General features: G+C 38.1%; 1 protein-coding gene across 1 annotated transcript in view; it reads right to left on the bottom strand.

Moving 5' to 3' along the window:
* Positions 1–25,233, bottom strand: part of TMLHE (trimethyllysine hydroxylase, epsilon) — a 133,733-nt gene extending 108,500 nt beyond the window's left edge. The window contains exons 1-2 of the mRNA XM_028094910.2: positions 25,128–25,233; positions 321–502 (exon numbers count right to left, since the gene is read on the bottom strand). Of these exons, the coding sequence (XP_027950711.1) occupies positions 321–501 (181 nt within the window). The 5' untranslated portion in view covers position 502; positions 25,128–25,233. The remainder of the gene's footprint in view (positions 1–320; positions 503–25,127) is intronic.
* Positions 25,234–26,567: the final 1,334 nt, after the last annotated feature.

Genomic DNA, 26,567 nt, shown 5'->3' with positions numbered 1-26,567 from the left:
TTCAGTCATATGTGGATTTTAAGAAAGAAAACAAATGAGCAAATGGGAGAAAAAGAAACAGAGAGGCAAACCAAGAAACAGACTCTTAACTATGGAGAAGACCCTGATGGGTACCAGGGGGGCGGTGGAGGGGGATGGGTGAACTAGGGGTGGGGATGAAGGAGGGCACTTGTGGTGATAAGCACCGTGTTGCGGGTGTTGTATGGAAGTGCTGGATCGCTATATTGTACACCTGAAACTAATATTACACTCTGTGTTAACTATACTGGAATGAAAATAAAAACTTAAAAAAATAAAGTATCTGTCTCCACATGTCTTACCAAAATGATCTTCATGTTGCTGCCAAGCGCAATTCAGAGACTCGGAGGCTGTATGGTGCGAATGGATGACTAATGGAAATAAGCTTTTGAAGTTGAGCTGTTGGAAGGCCCAACATGTGACTCCTCTCCTCAGCAGGTTCTGGAGCCTGCTTTGTAGGTGGGACAACCTGTGGCACCACATCCTAGAATATTTGACAATAAGAAGAGAGAGTCAGTAACAGTATTAAAGAACTTTTATGAGGTTGTAGGAATAATACTACAGATGTAACTATATGAAAGAATAGATTTAATTATCTCAACTATAGCGGATTAAACAAAGGAAAAATTCTGAAAAACTGAGCATAAGTGGTCCATAACCATTACTTCCATTTTCTCACCAGCTACTCTTACTTTATGCCTTGTAATCTTACTTCGATCATACTATTTAACTGAAGTGGTTCTTTAAAAATTCATTAATTTTAACCTTCCAACCACATATAAGAATTGCTTTTCAGATCTCATCCTTCTGGGCCTCTCCACTTGTGACACTATTAATCACCCTCACATGACTTCTTGAAACTTCTTTTTTCACTGATTATGTGTGATTGTGAACAAGTTACTTAAACTCTCAGTGACTCTGGTTTCCCATTATGTAACATGAGGATAATAATAATACTTATTTCATGGGTTTAGTATGAAGAGTAAAGTACTTAGAACTGTGTCTGTCCCATAGTAAGGCCTATATATGTCAGCAGCTATTATTCTCATTTTTATAATATTTAATGTTAGGGATAACATGTATCTGTTGGTAAAAGTACCTTGATAAACCTGCTTAGATTTGGTGACTCCTTCACTGTTACGGTTTCAGGAAGATTAATTTAAAAACTTCATTTGCATAATACCTTTAAAAGAATTAATTTGTCCTGTGGGAAAAGAGGGAGAAAGCCATGTACCTGCAGAAAAGCTGTACAATGCTTGATGTGAACCTTCTCAGTAACTCCTTAAGGTCACTAAACCCATAAAATGCTTATTTTCAGTGCATATGTGCATGTGTGTGTGTGGTGTAAGCTGATGAAGGGACTGAATTTCATGCTGATGTGGGATGACACCAATCATATACAGAAAGGCCATAGCTAGAGATGTAAGAGAATATGCTGATGACTTGGGGAGGGTTCCAGAATAATAGGCTAGGAAATCAAGAACTAAAGTCAAATTTATTGAGATTTTATGGGTGCAGGCAAGGAGCAGAGCATAGGGAGGCCTCTGCTGATATCTGGGTTACATTTATGTTTTCTATTGTCTCGTTTCCAAACCTCCTACCTACAGGTATCATCTAAGACAGAGGCTGGCAAATTATGGCCCATGCTTATTTTTATATAGCCCACAAGCTAAGAATGGATTTTACATTTTTAAAGGGTTGTAAACAAAACCAAAAAGAATATGAAGCCAAGACCATATATGGCCTGCAAAGTCTACTATATTTGCTATTTGGTCCTTCAAAGTATAATTTTTCCAACCCCTGGTCTAATGCTCAATTTTTAATCAAATACTCCTCTCCCTTTACACTGGATTACTCCCCCCAAAAAACAGTCTTAAGCAAGCATATTTATTCATTTCTTCATTATTTCACCAAACAAATATTCCCGAGCATGTGTATAACAGGTACTTTCTTAAGTACTGGGAAAATAAACATAAATAAGTCTGCAATCGCAGCCACCATTCAAGAAGCTCACAGTCTAGTGGAGAAGAAAGACAAAGGGTGAAGCTACTACTACTTATGATATTTGTAAACACAGAGTACAGTGAAAAAGTGCAAAGGAGAAAGCAGTTAACTATGCCTGGTAAAACTGGGAGGACTCCACATGATCTACGTTATTTGTAGAAGTGTTTCATTGTTTTGTATTTACTTACAAAATAAAATTTGCTCATGTGTAAAAAGAAAAAAAGGAAAGAAAAATCAAAACAACACAGAAATATATAAAATAAAAAGTGAAAGCCTCCTTTCCTCAATATTTGTCATTCCCATTCCTTCAAGAAACCTCATCAACAATAAACCGTTTGGAGGACCAACTTCCAGATCACACACAGTTGAAATCTCCAACCTTCTATACACACATACAAAAATACATTTGTGCATTTGATAGTTTTCAGGTCACTTGGGTAAATATTTAAGAGTGGTACTAATGGGTCACATGCTAAATCTATATTTAACATTATAAGAAACTCTGAAACTATCATCCAAAGTAGTTGGACTATTCTGCATTCCACCAGCAATGAATCAGAACTCCTATTCTGCATCCTTGCTATAACTTGGTATTGTCAGTTTTTAAAATTTAGCCATTCTAATAGTTGTGCATGATACCTCATTATTTTAATTTGCACTTCTCTAATTATATATGATGTTGTACATCTTTTCCTAGTCTTAATTGCCATCTGTATATCTTCTTTGGCAATCTGTTCAGATCTTAGTGGGTAAAAGATCTGACTTTTGGGGCACCTGGGTGGCTCAGTCGTTAAGCGTCTGCCTTCAGCTCAGGTCATGATCCCAGGGTCCTGGGATCAAGCCCCGTATCAGGCTCCCTGCTCCGCGGGAGGCCTGCTTCTCCCCCTCCCACTCCCCCTGCTTGTATTCCGTCTCTCGCTGCGTCTCTCTCTGTCAAATAAATAAAATCTTTAAAAAAAAAAGATTTTATTTCTTTAGAGAAGTCTTATTCACAGCAAAATTGAGGGAAAGACAGAGATTTCTCATATAACCCCTTTCCCCACACATGCATAGGCTGCATGCTTATTAACATCCCCCATCGGAGTGCTACATTTGTTACAGCTGATGAACCTATATTTACACATCTTTATCATCCAAAGTCCACAATTTACATTAGGGTTCCCTCTTGGTATTCTACATTCTATGGGTTTGGACAAATGTATAATGACACATATCCATCATTATAGGATTATACAGCATATTTTCACTTTTTGACTGCCATAAAAATCCTCCCTGTGATGAATTTTGATATGCAATATTTCTATTCTTCAGTTAGTTTAAAATATTTTCTAATTTACATTGTGATTTTTAAAATTTGACCTGCAGGTTATTTAAAAGTCTACTACATATTTTAGGGAGATTTTCTAGTTTTCTCATTATTATTTTCTAACTTCATTTCACTGTGGCCAAACAAAAACAAACAAAAAACCAGTATAACTGTAAGTGTTTAAGGTTTTTGAGACTTGCTTTATGGCTCAGGATATCATCTATTTTTCTGTGTGCATAAAAAGGATATTACAAAATACATCTCTGTCTAGTGAAGATTCCTACGCTTTGAGTATTTCTCTACTAACTGACTTTAGAGCCTGAGATTTCCATATTAGTTCAATCTTTGAAGTTAGGCAACACAGGAATCCTGTTACCATGTAATCTGGGGCTACTGGTACTTTTATAGATATAGTTTATCAGAATGATTCAAATCCTCAGTAAACATTTAATGAGGAAATCAAGATACACCTGAAGTAGGGCTGCTTGTTGAAGGCAGCTTCAGATAAAACTGGCACTGAACGAGATCCCAGGTGGTGGGAGAGCAAGACCTCAGCGGGTAAGAGACAATAAGAACAGGAACACGCATGAATGGCAACAGCTCTATGCGAGTGGCAAAAGCCAATTATTCCCACCATTGGTCTGCGCTGAAAACAGTACACGCTGAAAACAGCAATGATGGTGGATAAGATAGGCCTGCTGAGGTCAGTTCTCCCATCCCCTGCAGCCCTCTAGTTAATGGCTCACTAGGATCCATACTAATAGTCACGTACACAGTTCCCTGCTGCCCCTCACGTGATTGCTTTCTTGAGTTGTTTTTCCCTCCTTGCTTCCGCATACTTTACATTCTCCGATACGATAATAAAACCGAGAGTCCACCGGACTGGGGGCCTCACCCGCGCCTGCACTTCCTGCTATAGTGCTATAGGCGGTGCAGCCGCTTCGGGCTTGTCTGTGTTCCAAATTATTGGACTCAGTAATCATTTCGTCTCTTGACAAGCACACTACACAGCACCAGGTGGTGGTGGAAAGACCCCTGAAAAGGGAAGCCCTGAAAAGGGGGTAGCTGTACTCCCTTTTTCCTAGAAAAAAAAGTCAACTTTGTCATTAATATATTTACTTCTGTTGTCTTTTGGATAGTGTTTGCATTGTATATTTCTTCCACCCTTTTACTTTCGATCTTCCTATATTTTTACAATTAACTTGTGTTTTTTACAAATAGCAGTTATATTTTGTTTTTTAAAGTTTAATAATCTTGGTCATTTCATTAATGTGTTCAGTTCATTTACATTTAACATAATTATTATTTTTAAAGATTTTATTTGAGAGGGAGAGCGCACAAGCGGGGGGGGGGGGCCGGCAGACAGAGGCAGAGGGAGAAGCAGACTCCCTGCTGAGCAAGGACGTGGGGCTCGATACCAGGACCCTGAAATCATGACCTGAGCCGAAGGCGGATGCTTCACTGACTGAGCCACCCCGGCGCCCCCTTAACATAATTATTGATATATTTAACTCTAGCTATCAATGTTTGCTTTCTATTTGTCTTGCCTGTTCTCTCTTGCTTTGTTTTGCACTGATTAGGTAATTTGTATTATTCCATTTCTTCCTTTGTTTACTTGTTAATTATACACTCTTTTACTGGTTTTTAAAAAGGAGTTATTCTAGGGCTTACAACATGTATCTTTGATTCCTTAAATTATAATGCAAATTAGAAAATTATTAACTCCATTTCTACTCCTTCCACAACTACTGTTATATATTTTAATTAACACACACATATCCCACATGACATGACATTACTATTTTTGTCTTATATAATCAATGGACATTCAGATCTACCCACATATTTAACCTCGCCATTATACTGCATTCCATCGTATAGCTCCAATCTTTTATTTGGGATCATTTTGCTCCTGCTTGAAGATCATTAGTATTTCCTTTGGAGTTTAGTGGCAGATTCCCTGTTTTGGACCATCTAAAAACACCTCTTTTACTTTCATTTTTGAAAGCTATTTTCACTGTATACAGAAATTTAGATTGAAAGTTACCTCCTCCAGCATTTTTGAAGATATCATCCAATATCTTCATGTTGTTTTTGTTGGGAAGTCAACGCCAATCTAATTGCTGCTCCTTGTAAGGTAATACATTTTTTTCTCCAACTGCTTTTATGTTTTCTTCTTTTTATTTTTTAGCAGTTTTTACAAAATACAGCTAGTTTAGGTTTTCTTTGTATTATTCTTCTTTGTTACAGCACTTTTTGAATATATGATTTGATGCTTGTGATAGGCATAATTCTAAAATGACTTCTGGTGACCCTTGCCAAATTATAATCCCTTCCCCTAGAGTATGAATATGATGGGATTTCACTTGAGTGATGAGGCAATGTATATGGCACAGAGGACTTTAAGAAAGACCCTTAGCTGGGCTGACCTACACCAGCAATCCCTTAAAAGGGTCAGGGCTCTTTTTGGTGAAAGACGTTTGAAGCCAGAGAGAGATTTGCTGTCAGGGAGATTCTCCATTGGTTTTGAAAGCGGAGGGGACTACAAGGCAAGTAATGCATACAGTCTCAAGGAGATGAGAGTGACAAACAGATGGCGTGCAAGAAGGAAACAGCAACCTCAGTCCCACAGTCATGTGGAACTGAACTCAGCCAACAATCTGAATGAAGCTGGATGTGTGCATTCTTAGCCAGAGCCTCCAGAAAGGAATGCAGCCTGGCCAATACCCTCATTTCAGCCTTTAATACACTGACCAAAGAACCCAGTCATGCCATACCTGGTATTCTGATCTATAGAACTGTGGGCTAATAAGTGGGTATGGGTTTAATCTACTAAGTTTCTGGAAAATTGGTATGTAGCAATAGCAAAATCATACAATGCTTTTATTACTTTTAGAAAACTCTTACTCATCATCTCTTCAAATAATGCTTCTGAATCTTCATTCTCTCTCTCCTTTCCTCCTAGGACTCCTATTACAAGTATGTGAGACATTTATATGTACTAGGTGCCAGGCAGTTTTACAAGTGCTAGAAATATATCAGTAAACAAAACAAATATTCCTGTCCTCATGAAGCACCTTTTAATGGTATCCTGATACCTACTATACCTAAACTGGCTCTTCCCACAGTGTTCTTCACAGTCAGTTCTAGTACCATCCAGTAAGTTCTATAACTGGTTCAATCTGAAATCTATACTTTGAACTTGATACCTCCTCTTTAAAATTTCTACCCTACAGGCAATTATCAAATCATAACTTTTACTTCCTACATCATTCCCAAACTTGACAAAGCATTACAGCTTTACTTGCCACATTCTCAAAGCCCACCATTATTTCTCACTCAAAGACTGCAATAGCCTTCTAGTTCATCTATCCATATACACACTTGCCCTCCCTTCAAACCATTTTGCACGCTATAGGAAGAGTGAACTAAAACAGAGTTGTTGGTATGTCATTCCCTTTGAATGGATCCCTAAGGCCTTCAGGGTAAAGTCGAATTACTTTATCATGTTATATAATGCCTTCTGTTACCTGGTCCTGAGCTACCTCTCAGCCTCACTTCCTCCTTGTACTTTATTGCTTATTGTCTTCCAGACTCACTATACTCTTTCCTGATTCTAAAAAACTCATGTTCATACCCTTTGTTCCCTCAAACTAGAAGTCCCTCTTACTCTGCCTTTTATTCATATTTCAAGAATCAGTAGAGGTATCATTTCATCTAAAAATTATTCCCTAAACTCCCAGAATGAACTAGTTTTCTTTTGTTCTCTCATAATATTCTGTTTATGTCTCTATCTTCCTTCTTCATACCTTTTGATGAAATTACATGTTTTTATGTCTTTCTTCCTAGTAATACTTGGATGCTCCTTAATAGGAAGACATATGTATCATTAATTTTTGCATTCTAACACTTAGCACAGTTCCTAGTACTTTGTAAAACTCCATAAATATCTGTGGGAATTCAAATAAAATTTGAATTATTTTTCTTCCAACTTCATATTTTCTTTAAATCTGGTAGGATGTCTGTTGTAAATCTTCACTTAAGTAAGTAATAAAAATATTGAGGTCAAGCCAAAGGTAGGTTTTGTAGAAGGCCAGCAAAAACTCTTCCTTTGCCTAGAGTCTGCTAATCAGTCCTTGAGTATGGTAATTTAATTAATACATAATTGTATTAATTATTTAACCCATCAACATAGGTTTATAATTCTTGTTCAAAGGTTTCATAAAAGATTTGTTAAAGTCTTGCTGAAATTTCATTCATTCATTTATGTACATTATGTCTGCCACATTTCCATAAATTATCTGTAATAATATTTTTAAAAATAAAAATTACATCTGTGTGGAATGTCTTTGTTGATAACTGTAATTTTCTAAATACACACTTACTTGAAATCTGTTCTAGAATCTAACCAGGAGACATTTAGTTTACAGATTAGTAGACTGAAAATTCTCCCTTAGAAGTTTTACATAAATCCAGTCATAAAGCACCTCTCCTATTCTCCTTAATTCCTTTGATCATTGAGGGTAGTGTAATGATATCATCTGAGTTATAGCTTACCCATGTCAGGACACATATACTTTCTCTTTCTGAGAACATAGTCAGAATATTGTTCTTGTTGTCTTTGCAAATATCTATTTCTATAAGCTTGAGGTAATTTTGGGCCTTATGCTTCTAAATACTAATCCTTTAGGCACATGCCACCTGTTATATTCATCCTTCTTTTCCATCTTTTATATATTATTCTTTTAAAATAGGAACTATGAGCTCATTGTAAAACTTCCTATGTGGTCCCATGGTTTCCCTCATTTCTCCTTTAATAGAATAATTTGCTGTTTCATAGTCAAAATTATGTTTTTGAGAGCTTCCCAACCTTTAGAGTCTAAAATCATCTTAATGTAAATTAAGGTCCAACAAGTATCAATCACAATAACAGAAACTTTTGGAGAACAGCCATAGCTAGAAATTCTAGTCAGAGTAGGCAATTACATAATAGGTCAATTTGAATCTTTTCATGGTTATTACTAAGGAAGAAGCATTACCTCCTGAAGGCTTAAAGCCAAGAATCCATTTAGCTCCCATCAATTTTTCCTTCCAAATGTGTCTCAGATTTGTCCTTCTTTTTCCATTCCTATAGATGCCTTCATCACCTCATACCTGGACTACTGCCATAGACTAGATGGTTTCCTTGCCTCTGGTCCATCCATATTCCAATCCATTTTCCATACTATTGCCAGATTAATCTTCTTAAAACACTTTCATCATATCACTCTCCTGCCTGAGACCTAGCTGGAAAGTCACCTTCTTGTAAGATCTTCCTGACTGCCCTAGGAAGAGTTAATAGCTGCCTAGTCAATGTTTCCATCGTTCTTTGTGCATACCCTTATTAGTGCATTTACAACATGTATAATAATCACCTGTTTAATTATTTTTTTCCTCCTATTTGCTGAGAGCTCCTTGAGGGCAGGCAAAAGAACTGGGTCATCTCTTTACAATGGCACTCAAGGCTTTACAAAATTGGCTCCATCTTGCCCCACGACCTCAGGATCTTTACATGTGTTGTTTCCTCTGCCTACCATGTTCTCCCTCTTATTCTTTCTACTCATTCTGCAGGTCTAAGATTAAAAATCAAATCATTGAAGAAAACTTCCCTGAGACTCTTAACTAATTAGTTAATCAACTCATTTAAAAAATATTTCTTGGGTGCCAACTCTGTGCCAGGCAGTATTTTAGGCACTTGGGATATATAAGTGAACAAAAGAGACAAAAATTCCTGCTTTCATGGAGTGTATCTTCTAGTGGGAGAAGGCAGATGATTAAAGATAAAAATTATACATAAGTAAATTACATAATACATTATAAGATGATAGGAGCTATAAAAAAATCCAGCAGGAAAAAGGGGCATGCTGGAGGTAGTAGGAGTTTTAAATATGGTGGTAAGGGTAAACCTCATTGAGAAAGATGACTTTTGAACAAAGAGGGATTAAGTCATGAAGATATCTGGTGTAAAGTAGGCCAGTGCAAAGGTTCTAAGCTGGGATTGTATCAGATAAACTTTCATCCTCCTTTTAAAGATCCTTTCCATTGATGTCCTTCATGAGCCATAATGAAATTTGCCTCTCCCTCTTTCTGACCCAGCCTCTAGTTTAAACCTATATTTTCTTTTTTTAAAGACTTTATTTATTTGAGAGAGAGAAAGCGAGTGAGCACATGAGCAGGGGGGAGGGGCATAGGGAGAGGGAGAAGCCGACTCCACACTGAGCAGGGAGCCCAATGTGGGGCTTGATCCCAGGACCCTGGGATCATGATCTGAGCTGAAGACAGACACTTAACCGCCTGAGCCACCCAGGCATCCTAAACCTATATTTTCTTACTCCTAGTTAATATCTATGAAGATATCTTCCTTCTACACCCATTTTTGTTGCTTCTGTAATATCTATATTTCAGAGTGTAAAATATTTGCCTCTATTCTCTCATTTCATCACCATCATTAATTCTTAGATTTACAGGTAAACATAGTTACAGATCACCATCAAATGTATGCCAAATGTCTCCTATGATTTCTTGGTTATCTGAAGCTTTTTTATTTCTTTTAAATCCCTTAGTTAAGCAGCATGGAATAATATTTCCTGAGTCTTACATATTCACTACAGCTTGAATTTATGCATCTTCCTATTGTTTAGCCATCTCATTTATATCAAGTAGTTTTCTAACATCACACCTTTTGCAGATTTCTCTAAGCAGGTTTCTTTTGGAGTTCTTTCTCTGGAAGAACTCTAAGACTACATTTAAATATATATCAATATTTATTATAATAAGTATTTATTACATGTTAATAAATATTATGTTTATTCTTTTATATATAAAATTTACACATGTTTACATATATGTATAAAACCTATTATATAAACATATATAGTTACTATACATATATAATGTGTATTCAGGAATCTGGTGTTCATGGGTGAGCAGACCCTTGGTGGAAGATGTGCCACACTGGCCAGCTGCAGTGACCAGTTCTGTACAGAGTCTTTCAGAACCGGAGATTCTTTGAGGAACTAGGTGAGGCCACCAAAGTTTTCTCTGGGCTGCATTTCTTCCACTCTTCCAATTCCATTTTTGGTCTTTGTTACAGGCATTTGAACCCACATCCTAATTAAGGCTCACCCATAGCCTAGGCCAAGACAGAAAAATTTAATGCATCACTCTTCTGTTGGTGGATTTTGCTAAATGATACTTTCACAGATGTGTACACCTTTGGGGTTCTTCATCCCAATTCTATGACTTGCAAAGACCCAAGGCCTTCTGCAAGCATTAACAGTCAAGCCCAGGCTCCTGGAAGCATTAAAACCCAAGCCAAGGCATAAGACCTGACTAGACAAAGGTATACAGATGGTCAATAGACACATGAAAAGATGCTCAGTATCACTAGGGAAATGCAAATTGAAGCCACAATGAGATATCACCTTACACCTGTCAGATGGCTAAAATTCAAAAGACAAGAAATAATAAATGTTGGGGAGGATGTGGAGTAAAAGGAACCACTCTTGTGCACTGCTGGTGGGAATGCAAATTAGTACAGCTGCTGTGAAAAACAGTATGGATGTTCCTCAAAGAACTAAAAATAGAACCATATGATCCAATAATTCCACTACTGGGTATTTACCCAAAGAAAACTAAAACACTAATTTGAAAAGATATATGCACCCCTATGTTTATAGCAGCACTATTTACAATAGTCAAGATATGGAAGCAACCTAAGTGTCCACAGATAGACGAATGGATAAGGGAGATACGGTGTGTAAATACTATGCAGCCACAAAAAGATAAAAATTTTGCCATTTGGACAACATGGATGGACCTAGAGGTTATTATGGTAAATGAAATGTCAGACAGAGAAAGACAAATTTCATATGATTTCATTTATATGTAGAATCTAAAAAATAAAAATGAATAAACAAACAAATAAGCATCAGAATCAGACCTGCAAATACAGAGCACAAACTGCTGGTTGCCAGAGGGGAGGGGAGTGGGGGATGGGCAAAATGGATGAAGAGGAAGGGGAGATACAGGCTTCCAGTGATGGAATGACTATGTCATGGGAATAAAAGGCACAGCACAGTGAATACAGCATGATATTGTGATAGCACTGTATGGTGACCCACGGTAGCTACACTTGTGGTGAGCATAGCAGTACAGAGAGAGATGTTGCATCACTATACTGCGCACCTGAAACTAATGTAACATTGTGTGTCAACTATACTCAAATTTTTTTTTAAAAGCCACTCAAGCCCAGGGCTTTTACTTCTGGTTAGGTTGAAGAAAGTTACAAAAGATGGTTTTACAGCCCTAAAAGTGAGAATCAGCCAGATAAGCTACAAGATCATAGTTTAAAAAACTCATCAGACTTTTGGTTTCAGCTCTCACATGTAAAGAGCTTGGAAGTCATCAGTCCCATCCTCACAATAAGAATAAGCTGATCAAATTGAAAAGCAATGGCTCTTTTTGGACTTAGACTACTGAGGTTGCAGGGCAAACTACCACTCCAAAATCTGGAGAGACTGGCAAATCTAGAGAGGCAGAGCCAAGATCTATTTACCTGGAGCAGAAACTCCATTTACTTAAATGGTAATTTTGATGAATTGCTGGAGGCTGTGTGGACTACCCTGAGTGGGAGAAACTTCTGGGATCACAGTCTTAAGGGGGAACCCACACTTTCATGGGATTTTACCTCCATGAATCCCACACCAGGTTCTTATGGTATAGGACCCAAAACAATTCCCACATAGTTCTGACAGGGGAGGGGAAGAGTAAACACTGCATTGTCCATAACAGAGTATTCTCCAAACAGAGCTGTCTCTATAACAAAGACCTGCTCTCCAAGGGAAAAGACTTTATCAGGGACTTATTCCATCTGGGGAAAGGGCATTTCTCTCACTTGGGCCTTCTTAAGCCTTTCTGTCTTACCAAGAGAGAGATGCTATCAAATGCTGTTAAGGACACAGCCCAGGGCACAGGCCCACTATAAAACTAAGATTTAATCATGGGATTATAGAATGCATCCCCTTTACCACCATGCCATCAGACTTCAGTATTATAAGAGTGGATTATAATGAAAGATATGCAAGATGCAGACTCTATCTGGTAAGTAGTCCTTAAGGCATACCAAGGACAAAGAGACAAAAATCAAGGACACTAGTAAAATGTGAAGACTTTGACACCGACAGCTACCACAAACATTAAACACAGCCCAACTCCTAGCCAGATTAAAACAAAACCTCATACTAAAGGCTATTTATGTCAGTACTATTACACAATACATTATGCCTGGCTTTCAACAAAAAATTTAAAAGGCACATTAAAGGGCAAGAAAAAAACACAGTCTAAAGATACAAGACAGGCATCAGAGCCAGACTCAGATATGACAAAGAGTTTTGCATTAACAGATATGATTAATATGTTAAGGGCTCTAATGGAAAAAGTAGGCAATATTCAAGAACAGATTGGTAAATGAAAACAGAGATGGAAATTCTACAAAAGTATCAAAAGGAAATGTTAGAAGTAAAAAACACTGTAACAAAAATAAAGAATGCCTTTTATGGGCTCATCAGTAGACTGGACATGGCCAAAGAAAGAATCAGTGAATGTAAAGATAGCTCAAGAGAGAAACCTCCCAAACTCATTAGCAGGAAATAAAGAAAGAAAGAAGCTGAAGGAATATTTGAAGTAACAATGGCTAAGAGTTTTCAAAAATTATTGACAAACACCAAACCACAGATCCAGGAAACTTGGAGAATGAGGACGATAAATATCAAAAAGAAAAAAATCTATACATAGGCATATCATATTAAAAAATACTGGTGGGGGAATACCTTACCTTTAGAGAGCAAGGATAAGAATTACAGAGAACTTCTCTAAATATATTTAACCATGAGAGACTATGGACTCTGAGAAACAAACAGGGTTTTAGAGGGGGGGAGGGGGGGAGGGGTTAGCCTGGTGATGGGTATTAGGGAGGGCACGTACTGCATGGAGCACTGGGTGTTATATGAAAACAATGGATCATGGATCAGCACATCAAAAACTAATGATGTATTGTATGGTGACTAACATAACATAATAAAATTTAAAATATATATATATTTAACAAAATTTGAAGATGAGGTTTGTACATTTTATTACAGCTTTATCAAGGAGTAATTGATATATAATAAACTGCACATCATTAAAATATGCAGTTTGATTGGGTTTTACACATGAAGTCATCACTCCCAGGATAAGATGATAAACATGTCCAACACCCTCCAAAATTTCTTCCTGTCCCTTTCTAATCCCATATAGAAAACTGAGCCTATGAATAATTCTAAATTGATCCACTCCATTCATTCTAAATGAATAGATTTGTTATTTGAAGAATTGCTTGTGTGAACATGAAGCAGAATAGTTTGGAAGTGGATTTTAACAGGGAAATCATTAAATACATATAGCTCCCTGCCTAGTTTGTTATCTAATGATCCTAAAAATTATTCTATTGCTTACTTCTACCTACAAAAGAAGATATGGGAGAATGACTTAATGCAGGAATTAGCCTCAAATCTAAACATCTGAAATCATCTGAATCATCATTGTATCCATAAATGTTCATTTCCTTAACAATCATGAAGGTAGACTTAGGGAGATCGGTGAGTCCATAAAGCAAAATAATAACTGTATTATGGGAGTTGCAGGAGAAGAAGAGTGGGGAAAAGGGGCAAAAGATTTAGTTGAACAAATTACAGCTGAGAACTTCCCTAATCTGGGGAAGGAAACAGGCATTCAAGTCGAAGAGGCACAGAGAATTCCCCTTAAAAATCAACAAAAATAGGTTAACATCACAACATAATATAGTGAAACTTGCAAATTACAAAGATAAAGATAAAATACTGAAAGCACACTGGGAGATAGGAAGAGGTCCCTAACCTACAAGGGTAGACACATAAGGCTGGCAGCAGACCTATCCACAGAGAACTGGCAAGCCAGAAAGGACTGGCATGATATATTCAACATACTAAATGGGAAAAATATACACCCAAGAATACTTTATCCAGCAAGGCTGTCACTCAGAATAGAAGAAAGAAAGAGAGTTTCCAAGACAAACAATAACTAAAGGATTCATGAACACTAAACCAGCCCTGCAAGAAATATTAAAAGGGGCCCTTTGAGTGGAAAGAGAGCCCAAAAGTAACAAAGACCAGAGAGGAACAGAGACAATATTCAGAAACAGCAAATTTACAGGTAATACAATGGCACTAAAGTCATATCTTTCAATAATTACTCTGAATGTAAATGGACTAAATGCTCCAATCACAAGACATAGGGTATCAGAATGGATTTAAGAAAATCCACTGATACGCTGCTTACAAGAGACTCACTTTAGACCCAAAGACACCTCCAGATTGAAAGTGAGGGGGTCGAGAACCATTTATCATGCTAATGGACTTCAAAAGAGAGTTGGAGTAGCCATCCTCATATCAAACAAACTAGATCTTAAATGAAAGACTGTAATTAGAGATGAAAAAGAACATTATATCTAATAAAAGGGTCTATCCAACAAGAAGGTCTAACAAATATAAACATTTATGCCCCTAACATGGGAGCAGCCAAATATATAAACCAATTAATAACAAAATTAAAGAAACTCATTGACAAAAATACAATAAGAGTAGGGGACTTTAATACCCCACTCACAGCAATGGACAGATCATCTAAGCAGAAGATCAATAAGGAAACAAGGGCTTTGAATGACACACTGGACTAGATAGACTTCACAGATATATTCAGAGCATTTCATCCTAAAGCAGCAGAATACACATTCTTCTTGAGTGCACACGGAACATTCTCCAGAATAGATCACATACTAGGTCACAAATCAGGTCTCAGTTGGTACAAAAAGACTGAGATCATACCATGCATCTTTTTGGATCACAATGCTTTAAAACTGGAAGTCAATCACAAGAAAAAATTTGGAAGGACCACAAATACATGGAGATTAAAGAGATTCCTACTAAAGAATGAATGGGTCAACCAGGAAATAAAAAAAGAATTTAAAAAATACATGGATGCAAATGAAAATGAAAACACAACAGTTCAAAACCTTTGGGATGCAGCAAAGGCAGTCCTAAGAGGGAAGTATACAGCAATACAGGCCTTCTTCAAAAACCAAGAAAAGTCTCAAATACACAACCTAACCTTACATCTAAAGGATCTGGAAAAAGAATAGCAAATAAAGCATAAATCCAGCAGGAGAAAAGAAATAATACAGAATAGAGCAGAAATCAATGACACAGAAGTAAAAAAACAAAACAAACAACAACAAAAAACCATACACAAAGAAACACAACAAACCAGTAGAACAGATCAATGAAACTGGAGCCGGTTCCTTAAAAGAATTAATAAGATCAATAAACCCCTAGCCAGACTTATCAAAAAGAAGAGAAAGGACCCAAATAGATAAAATCATGAATGAAAGAGGAGAGATCACAACCAATACTGAAGAAATACAAACAATTATAAGAACATATTATGAGTAACTATATGCCAACAGATTAGGCAATCTGGAAGAAATGGATGCATTCCTAGAGACATATAAACTGCCAAAACTGAAACAGGAAGAAATAAAAAAGCTGAACAGACCCATAATCAGCAAAGAAACTGAATGAGTAATCAAAAATCTCCCAACAAACAAAAGCCCAGGGCCAGATGGCTTCCCAGGGGAATTCTACCAAACATTTAAAAAGAAGAATTAATACCTTTTCTTCTGAAGCTGTTTCAAAAAACTGAAATGGTAGGAAAACTTCCAAACTCATTCTATGAGGCCAACACTACCTTGATCCCAAAACCAAAGACCTGACCAAAAAGGAGAATTAAAGAGAAATATCCCTGATGAACATGGATGCAAAAATGCTCGCCAAGATACTCGCTAATAGGATCCAATAGTACATTAAAAGGATTATTCACCACGACCCAGTGGGATTTATTCCTGGGCTGCAAGTGTGGTTCAACATCCACAAGTCAATCAGTGTGATACACCACGTTAATAAAAGAAAGGACAAGAACCATATGATCCTCTCAATAGATGCAGAAAAAGCATTTGACAAAATATAGCATCCTTTCTTGATAAAACCTCTCTGCAGTGCAGGGATAGAAGGAACATACCTCAATATCATAAAAGCCAAATATGAAAAACCCACAGTGAATATCATTCTCAGTGGGGAAAAATTGAGAGCTTTTCCCCTAAGGTCAGGGAGCATGACAGGGATGTCCACTCTCACCACTGTTGTTCAACATAGTACTAGACTCCTAGTCTCAGCAATCAGACAACAAAAAGAAATAAAAGGCATCCAAGTCGGCAAAGTGAAACTTTCACTCTTTGCAGATGACATGATACTCTATGTAGAAAACCCAAAGACTCCACCCCAAAATTGCTAGAACTGATATAGGAGTTCAGCAAAATTGCAGGATATAAAATCAGTGCACCGAAATCAGTTACATTTCTATACACTAACAATGAAGCAGAAGAAAGAGAAATCAAGGAATCAGTCCCATTTACAATTGCACCAAAAACCATAAGATACCTAAGAATAAACCTAACCAAAGAGGTAAAGGATCTGTACTCTGAAAAACTATAGAACACTTATGAAAGAAACTGAGGAAGACACGAGGAAATGAAAAAACATTCCATGCTCATGGACTGGAAGAACAAATATTGTCAAAATGTCTATGCTGTCTAAAGTAATCTACACATTCAATGAAATCCCTATCAAAATGCCATCAGCATTTTTCAAAGAGCTGGAACAAACAAACCTAAAATTTGTATGGAACCAGAAAAGACCTTGTATAGCCACAGAAATGTTGAAAAAGAAAACCAAAACTGGCAGCATCACAATTCCGGACTTAGCTGTATTACAAAGCTGTAATCATCAAGAAAATATGGTATTGGCACAAGAACAGAAACACAGATCAATAGAACAGAATAGAGAACCTAGTTATGGACCCTCAACTCTATGGTCAACTAATCTTTCACAAAGCAGGAAAGAATATCCAATGGAAAAAAGACAGTCTCTTCAACAAGTGGTGTTGGGAAAATTGGACAGCCACATGCAGAAGAATGAAACTGGACCACTTTCTTACACCACACACAAAAATAAACTCAAAATGGATGAAAGACCTAAATGTGAGACAGGAATTCATCAAAATCCTAGAAGATAACACAGGCAGCAACCTTTTTGATCTTGGCTACATCAACTTCTTGCTAGACACATCTCCAAAGGGAAGAGAAACAAAAGCCAAAAGGAATTATTGGGACTTTGTCAAAATAAAAAGCTTCTGCACAGCAAAGGAAACAGCCAACAAAACTGAAAGGCAACCTATAGAGTGGGAGAAGATATTTGCAAATGTCTTACCAGATAAAGGGCTAGTATACAAAGTCGATAAAGAACTTATCAAACTCAACACCCCCCCCAAAAAAATCCAGTCAAGAAATGGGCAGAAGACATGAATAGACATTTCTCCAAAGACATCCAAACGGCCAACAGACACATGAAAAGATGCTCAACATTCCCAGGCATGAGGGAAATACAAATCAAAGCCACAATGAGATACCGCCTCACACCAGTCAGAATGGCTAAAATTAACAAGTCAGGAAACAACAAATGTTGGTGAGGATGTGGAGAAAGGGGAACCCTCTTACACTGTTGGTGGGAATGCAAGCTGGTACAACCACTCTGGAAAACAGTATGGAGGTTCCTCAAAAAGTTAAAAATAGAGCTACCCTATGACCCAGCAACTGCACTACTAGGTATTTACCCTAAAGGATACAAACATAGAGATCTGAAGGGGCACCTGCACCCCAATGTCTATAGCAGCAATGTCCACAAAAGCCAAACTATGGAAGGAGCCCAGATGTCCACTGACAGATGAATGGATAAAGAAGATGTGGTATGTATATACAATGGAATATTACTCAGCCATCAAAAACCGAAATCTTGTCATTTGCAATGACATGGATGGAACTAGAGGGTATTATGCTAAGTGAAGTAAGTCAGTCAGAGAGACAAATACCATATGATTTCACTCATATGTGGAATTTAAGAAACAAAACAGATGAACACAGGGGAAGGGAAAGAAAAATAAAATAAGATGAAATCAGAGAGGGAGGCAAACCATAAGAGATGCTGAACTCTAGGAAACAAAGTGAGGTTTGCTGGAGGGGAGGTGGGTAGGGGGATGGGGTAACTGGGTGATGGGCATTGAGGAGGGCAGTTGATGTAATGAGCACTGGGTGTTATATGCAACTGATGAATCACTAAATTCTACCTCTGAAACTGATGAAAAAATAAAAAGAAATTTTAAAAAGTATAGGAGAATGAAAGATTTTCTCAGACAAACAAAAACTGAGAGAATCCAATCACCAGCAGTTATCTCCTGCAATAAATATTAAATGAAGCTTTTCAGGGAGAAGAAAATGATATGTATCAGAAACTTGGGTCTCCAGAGGAGAAGGGCATCAGAAAAGGAATAAAGGTAAAAAATATTTTAAGTGTTCTTTTTTTTTTTAAAGATTTTATTTATTTATTTGAGAGAGAGAGAATGAGAGATAGCACGAGAGGGAAGAGGGTCAGAGGGTCAGAGGGAGAAGCAGACTCCCCGCTGAGCAGGGAGCCTGATGCGGGACTCGATCCCGGGACTCCAGGATCATGACCTGAGCCGAAGGCAGTCGCCCAACCAACTGAGCCACCCAGGCGCCCCATTTTAAGTGTTCTTATTCTTAATTGTTCTAAAAAATAATAGTTTTAAGTAATAAAAGTAACAATGTGGTGGGTAATTACAACATAAAAAAATTTAATGACTGGAAGAAAAATCATAGGGGATTAGAGGAAAGAATTGGGAATATTCTGTTATAAGGTTTGTGCACCACATGTGAGGCAGAATAGTCTTATTTGGAGGTGGGCTCAGATTAGTGAAAAATACATATATCACAAACTCTGGGCAAGCACTAAAGAAAACTTAAAAAAGTGTAATGAAATTTTAAGAAAGGAGATAAAATGGAATCATATAAAATGCACAATTAAGGCAGAAAAAGAGGGAGAAGTAAACAAAGGAAATGTAACATATGGACATATTAACAAAAATGGTAAATATTAATCTAAAAATATCAATAGTCACTTTATATATGAATGGCCTAAATATACCAATTAAAAAAAAGATTGTCAGTGTGAACTTAAAAAACAAAGATCCAACTTTATGTTTTCTCTAAGAAAGTGATTTAAATGTTCCCTGACACAAGGAGTTTAAACACAACATTGAATAACTTTTGGCTGATCATTAATATATATTTGTCTAATTGACCCCAAGGAAGCTAGTCTTTAAAGTAAAAAAAAAAAAAATAAAAAAGAAAGAATAACAACAACAACAAAATTGAGTAGAGGCATCAGAGGCTACATAATGCAGGGAAGGCCAGACGGCAGTAGAATGGCTTATGCAAAATGCTAAAAGAAAAAGAAAGCCCTGCCAACCAAGAATTCTATATCCAGCAACTATCCATCAAAAATTAAGGTAAAATAAAGAAATTCCACTACACACAAAGACAGAGAATTCATTGCTAGCAGATCTATCTTATAAAAAATACTAAAGGAAGCCCTTAGTCTAAAAAGAAATACCAGTTGCTGACTTGAATCCACATGAAGAAATAAAAAGCACTAGTAAAGGTATTTATGCAAGTAAACATAAAAGAGAATATACATCATTTTTTCTTTTTTCTTTTAAAGAGCAACTACATAAAACAATAATTTAAAAACTATATTGTTGGGCTTGCAATATATTAAGATGTAAATCATATTACATTAACAGGACAAAGGATGGAGGAGCAAAGCTTCCCTGTGTTACTGGAATTAAATGATTATTAATCTAAAGTAGATTATATTACGTTGACATGCATATCGTAATTCCCAGGGTAGTTAATAAAAAATAACTCCAGAAATTACAGTAAAAAACATCAAAAGTTCAATCACAATAAGTTAACTTAATTACAGTAATTTTAATTATGATAAATATAAATAGATCAAACAGTCCAATCAAAAGACAAAGACTGTGAGACTGGATAAAATAACAGAATCCAAGTATACGCCATCTACATTTTACCCAGTTTAGATGTGAAGAAATAAATAGGTTGAAAGAATAAAAGGGTGAAAAAGATGTATACAATGCAAATGACAACCATAAAAGAGTTGGAGTAGTTATGCTTAGAAAAAGAAGGATATTTCATAATGATAGAAGAAGGGTCAATTCATCAGAAAGACATAATAAGCAGAAACGTGTAAAATACACATCTAACAAAAGAAACTCTTCTCAACTCTTTCTATGAGACTGGTATCTTACATCAAACAAGACAAATACATCTTAAGGGAAGAAATTGCACTACCATGCAATGTCTCGAATGAATATAGATGAAAAATTCCTCAACAAAATGTTAGCAAACCAAACCCACCAATACAGGCATAGGCATTTTATTGCACTTCTCTTTATTGTGCTTCAAAGATACTGCATTTTTTTAAAAACAAATTGAAGGTTTGTGGCAAACCCTGCATTAAGCAAGTCTAACAGTGCCATTTTTCCAACAGCATTTGTTCACTTCATGTGTCTGTGTCACTCACAATAGTTCAAACTTTTTCATTATTATTATATTTTTTACAGTGATTTGTGATCAACGATCTTTGGTGTTACTACTGTAATTGTTTTGGGACACCATGAACTGCACGCACAGAAGACAGTGAATGCAATAAATGTGTGTTCTGACTGCTCCACCGACCAACCATTCCCCCATCTCTCTCTCTCACCTTGGGCCTCCCTGAGACACAACAATACTGAAATTAGGCTTATTAATAACCCTACAATGGCTTCTAAATGCTCAAATGAAAGGAAGAGTTGCATGTCTCTCACTTTAAATCAAGAACTAGAAATGATTGAGCTTCATGAGGAAGGCATGTTGAAAGCTGAGATAGGCAGAAAGTTAGGCCTCTTGCGCCAAACAGATACCAAGTTGTGAAGGCAAAGGAAAAGTTCTCGAAGGACATTGCAAGTGCCACTCCAGTGAACACACAAATGATAAGTAAGCAAAACAGCCTTATTGCTGACAGAGAAAGTTGCAGTCATCTTGAAAGATGATCAAACCAGCCACAACATTCCCTTAAGCCAAAGCCTAACCCAGAGCTAGGCCCTAATGCTCTTCAGTTCTGTAAAGGCTGAGGGAGGTGAGAAGGCTGCAGAGGAGAAGTGTGAAGCTAGTAGAGCTTGGTTCATGAGGTTGAAGGAAAGAAGCCATTTCCATGACATCCAAGTGCAAGGTGAAGCAGCTAGGGCTGATGCAGAAGCTGCAGCAAGGTATCCAGAAGATCGAGCTCAGAGAATTAACAAAGGTGGCTACACTAAACAACAGATTTTCAAAGTAGATGGAACAGCAATTCCATTCCTAGACATATACTCTCTAAGAGAACTGAAAACATGTCCAAAACTTGTGCCTGAATGCCCAGAGCAGCCTTCCTCACAACTGCCAAAAGGTGGGAATAAACCAAATGTATATAAACTGACAAATGAATAAATAAAATGTAGTATATACATATAGTAGCACATTATCCAGCCATCAAAAGTAAAGTACTGATTCATACTACAATATAAATGAACCTTGAAAACATCATGCTAAGAAGCAAGTTGCAAAAGACCACACACTGTATGATTCCATTTATGTGAAATGTCCAAGAATAGGCAAATCCATGGACACATAAAAGGATTACATTGCCCAATGCTAGGGGCAGTAATAAGGATTAACTGCAAATGGGCAAGGGAGATGTTATCTAGGTGATGGAAATGTCAAAAATTGGATTACAGTGATGTTTGTGACCTCAATAAGTTTACTAAAAATCCTTGAAGTTTACACTTAAAATGGGTCAATTTTCCGGTATGTAAATTATACCTTAATACAATGTTTTTTCCTATTTTGCCCATCCCCCTCCACCTTCCCTCTGGCGACCACCACTTTGTTCTGCATTTAACAGTCTGTTTGTTTTTGTGTTTGTTTTGTTTTGTTTTTTTAGATTCCACATATAAGTGAAATTATATGGTCCTTGTTTTTCTCTGTCAGACTTATTTCACTTAACACCATACGCTCTAGGTCCATCCATGTTGTCTCAATACAAGAAATTTTAAAGACACTCTGGGCAGTAGAGAAAAGAAAAGAAAAGAGAAAGTGCATCTTTTTCACAACCTATCAAGGATCATAGAGAGTTCATTGGGCTGTTGTATGTTGTTGTTGCTGTGGTGATGATAGGAGTGTTGGTTTTCCCATGAGGGCTGAGGGTCAAGCAATGATTTGGATCTTTTAAAATAAAAAAGTTTTTTAAGTGACTAAATAAGTAAGCCACGGAGCTGAAAAGTGCAGCATAGGGAATATAGTCAATACTAGTTTAATACCATTGTGTGTTGACAGATGGTGACTCCACTTATCTTGCCGAGTACTGAGTGAAGTATAGAACTGTCGAATCAATATGTTGTACACTTGAAAGGAACACAACATTGTATATCAACTACACTTCAATGATAAATAAAAAATTTTAAATAAATGAATAAAAAACAATGCTGCTGGCTCAAAATTTGGAGTAGCAATGGGGGCAAAGAGAAGTGGATAGGTTTAAAAATATTCAGGAAGCAGAAGTGGCAAGATTTTGAGTTGATTCTATATTGGGAATCCGGAAGAGAGAAGATGGCTCCGACTTAGCATGCTTAAAGTGGAATTCCTGTTCTCCTCCCAAACTTACTGTCTTCCTTTGCTGCTAATCTCAGTGAGTGGATCAGCATGCTGGCACAGAGTAAGCATTCATTGATTGTCTTTGGAGTGAAAGAATAAATGAATAGAGTAGAAATACAGCCAAACAAAGCATTCACCGGTGCCTGCCAAACAGCCAGTCCTAAACTCACCCTCAAGGTCGGCTCAGCAGAAGTCTATCACAATTTCCCTCTCACTTTATCAACTGTTTGGGAAATCACCAGGTCCCATGTCCAGAAGAACATCCACCTTCCTATCAGGCAGTCCTTGCCTAGAACCTGCAGGTGTGGCACAGACCGCGTTTTGCCAAGAGCCTCTTATCCTGTAAATTCTTTACATGAGGGCAGAGTGGCAGACTGTACAGCCCATGTGAGCACAGAGGACGTTTGGTGTTGTAGAAACAGGGTCACAATGGGCACCCAACTGGTGGATCTATGTTCACTTTGGCTTCAGTCACAAAGAGACTCTTCATACCAAAGAGGTTTATTAATCCAGCCCTCCCCCCACCCTCATCGTGGCAGGCAAAAAATACAACTGCCAGAAACACTGTACAGACACCAAGTGTTAGTTTGGCTATTTTATTGCTTCTCCCAAGGCTGACAAGCAGAGATACAGAACTGCTTGCGGTTTCTGGTACAGATACCAAAACCAGGAAGTGATCTGTCCCAGTGCAGATTTCCCAGAAATAAGAATGACATGGGGCATGCAAAGGATGCCCCCCGGACTCAACGAACCCCTCAAAGATTCCCTTCATCATACTAGTTACCAGGGTAGAGTATAATCCCTTTAAGTCTGATGACAAACACATTCACCTCTCATGGTTGTGAAGATTACAGTGCATAATATAGGGTTGCCATTACCACTGTAAGCAGTTCCATAATGAGATGGAATTGGAATGACACGATGTTGGTCCATAGTGTGGATAAGTCTTTGTCTTTATAGTTAGTGTAAAATAAACTGTATGTAATTTTTACTATAGTGCTTCCTGAAAGGGCAATACCAGCTAAGAAGAAACTGTTTAAAAGTGCTATTGGGAATGGATTATGCAAGTGTTCCTACATATGAAAGCTGAAGTTTTTCTTTCAGCGATTGGTTAACAGTTAAATTACCCAAGTCTTTTATGATGAGACTTTTGCTGGGCAGTGTACTATGTTCATTCAACACATAATGTTTTGGTCAATCGTCTGGTTAAAATCTTTAACAGTAAAGCATTCACAAAAGCATTCTTCAGAGCTGACATTCAACTAAGGCACTGAATGAATGAACGTTTTTTTCTAGCTTTCAGGTCAGTTAGTAGTTAAAAATGTTTAAAAGGTTTTTCAGAGTTGTTTTAGTAATGGAGAGCACTTCCTCGACTAACTTTTCCAATGCCCTGCCCGGTTACTCCCGACTCTTGCTAGGCATTCTTGCTCAGGAGGGGCAGACAAAGGGTAAAATCTGGGCAGAGAACACTAGTGGATATTATAACGAAAGACAGTGCTGCAAGGTCTTGCGGACAGCCGAGTTCCACCTTCCACTCCACCGCCAAGCAGTGTAGCTTGAACAGGTTAGCCACTCTCTGAAAAGCTAGATACCAAGTCAGTGACGGACCCAGGGCGGGGAAGTCCGATCGAGTTTGAAACAATGTACGCTGGGCGTCAGTCCCAACGCGAGCTTGCTCCAGCTCCTCCGGGTCTTCCCGAGCGCTATAGGCCCATCTGGCCCTGCACTGATCTCCAGGCCGACTTCGCGCAACTGGCATAAGGCGTGACGACAGCCCTGCGGCAAGGCACGAGTGGCCTCCTCCTCTACAGGGGTTAGGGTAAGTACCACCGCCCTGGGGCTGAGCAGACGCGGTGGGAGCCGTCCCCCTCGCCCCCGCGCCAGGCCTTAAAGCGAGCGTCTGGGCAAACCCAACCACCGCACCCACCAAAGGCCCCCCTTCCCGATCCATGGGACTGGACCCACCTGTGCTGGAGGTCGCGACTCCCAACTCAGCAAAACGGGAGGAACTGTAAGCAAAGAGAGCCTTGGGAGGCAGCCTCGCGCCCGCCTTTTGCTTTTTCCCAGAGACTATCGGCCCCGGGCTCCCCTCCCCCAGTCCGTTCGGGCCCAGCAGCCTAGAGGCCCCGCCCCACTTCTTCCGGCCCTGTGCGGTGGGCGCCTTGTGCGCCCTGGACCGAGGCCGCTGCGGGGGCGTGCTAGAACCTCTGATTCAGAAGGGTCGCGATGGGGTGCTCCTTGCCTTCGTTTAACAGATTTGGAGCCACAGGCACGGAGAGGAAAATAGACGGACCCATACAAATACACTGCGTGTGACACCTGGGTCTCCTTGTTTGCCTTCTCAGCGCTCCTCCGGAGTCTTCCCCCTTAGGAGGTTGCTTATTGAGGTTTTCTGGAACAAACCTAATTATAAGTGCTTATTGAGGTTTTCTGGAACAAAAATTCTTCCACTTCCTTGCACCACTTTCTTGAACTTAAGTCACATACTACTCACTGCTGGACTCCCCCCAATTTATTTGAGCTATTTGAATCCAGAGTCCACATACAGTGCTTAAAACAGTGAACATTACTAGAAGGGAACGAGTCATTAGGAATGCACATCCTATGCATGTAAAAATTCAAGAACAACACATATTACAAAAAGGACCAAAAAATACAACGGAAATCCAGGATAGAGGGAGAAAAAATCTAGAGGAAGAACAAACAAATGTACAGACATTGAAAAATGAGAAACAGCAGTATTGCAGTTATTAGAGATGAAAAATAATTGGCCTAATGTCAGACGGTGATGATAAAGGAGACGGTCTGTAGAAGTCAGGATCAACAAAACAAGCAAATGTCTTCATACTTTTGCCTTGGAATTCTTTCTGTCATATGCTCTACCCCTATTTGTTCTTTTGCAAAACTGCTACTCATTATTTTGACTCACTTTCGATAGTACCTGCTCTGTGAATCATTCTCTGTTTTCCAAGATAAATTTCTATTCTTTTCCATGGGTTCAGTATGCCCAATGGATCCAGTACAGGCCCCCAGTGTAGCAATTATCATTCTGGATTATAACTTCTCCCTTTGCGTGCCTATGTCCTTCAATGAACAAGTGGTCTCTTGAGACCAGAAAAAAATTTGCATTTTTCAAATTTATTTTCCAAGACCCTAGCACAGACCCTAACATATAGTATGTATTTAGTGAATATTTGTTGAAAATTGTCTAGAACCAGTGATTAGACAGAAAAAAGGCTATAGCTAGGATGTGAATTAATATACAGAGGAATAACTGAATAAGGTGAGATTCTAGACTCAGGCTGGTATTCATGCAAATATTAATGAATGCCTACTGTACATCAGGTGCTGTATTAAACTCTGGGTATAAAATGGTAAACAAAAAGCAGATACAGTCCATGCCCT

The sequence above is a fragment of the Eumetopias jubatus genome, unplaced genomic scaffold (genome assembly GCF_037043125.1).
Source record: "Eumetopias jubatus isolate StellerSeaLion01/CBP00866 unplaced genomic scaffold, mEumJub1_p1.0 scaffold_60, whole genome shotgun sequence".
NCBI classification, from domain to species: Eukaryota; Metazoa; Chordata; class Mammalia; order Carnivora; family Otariidae; genus Eumetopias; species Eumetopias jubatus.
Note: the sequence above shows the minus strand (reverse complement) of the source record. Positions and strands in the feature narration are given on the sequence as shown.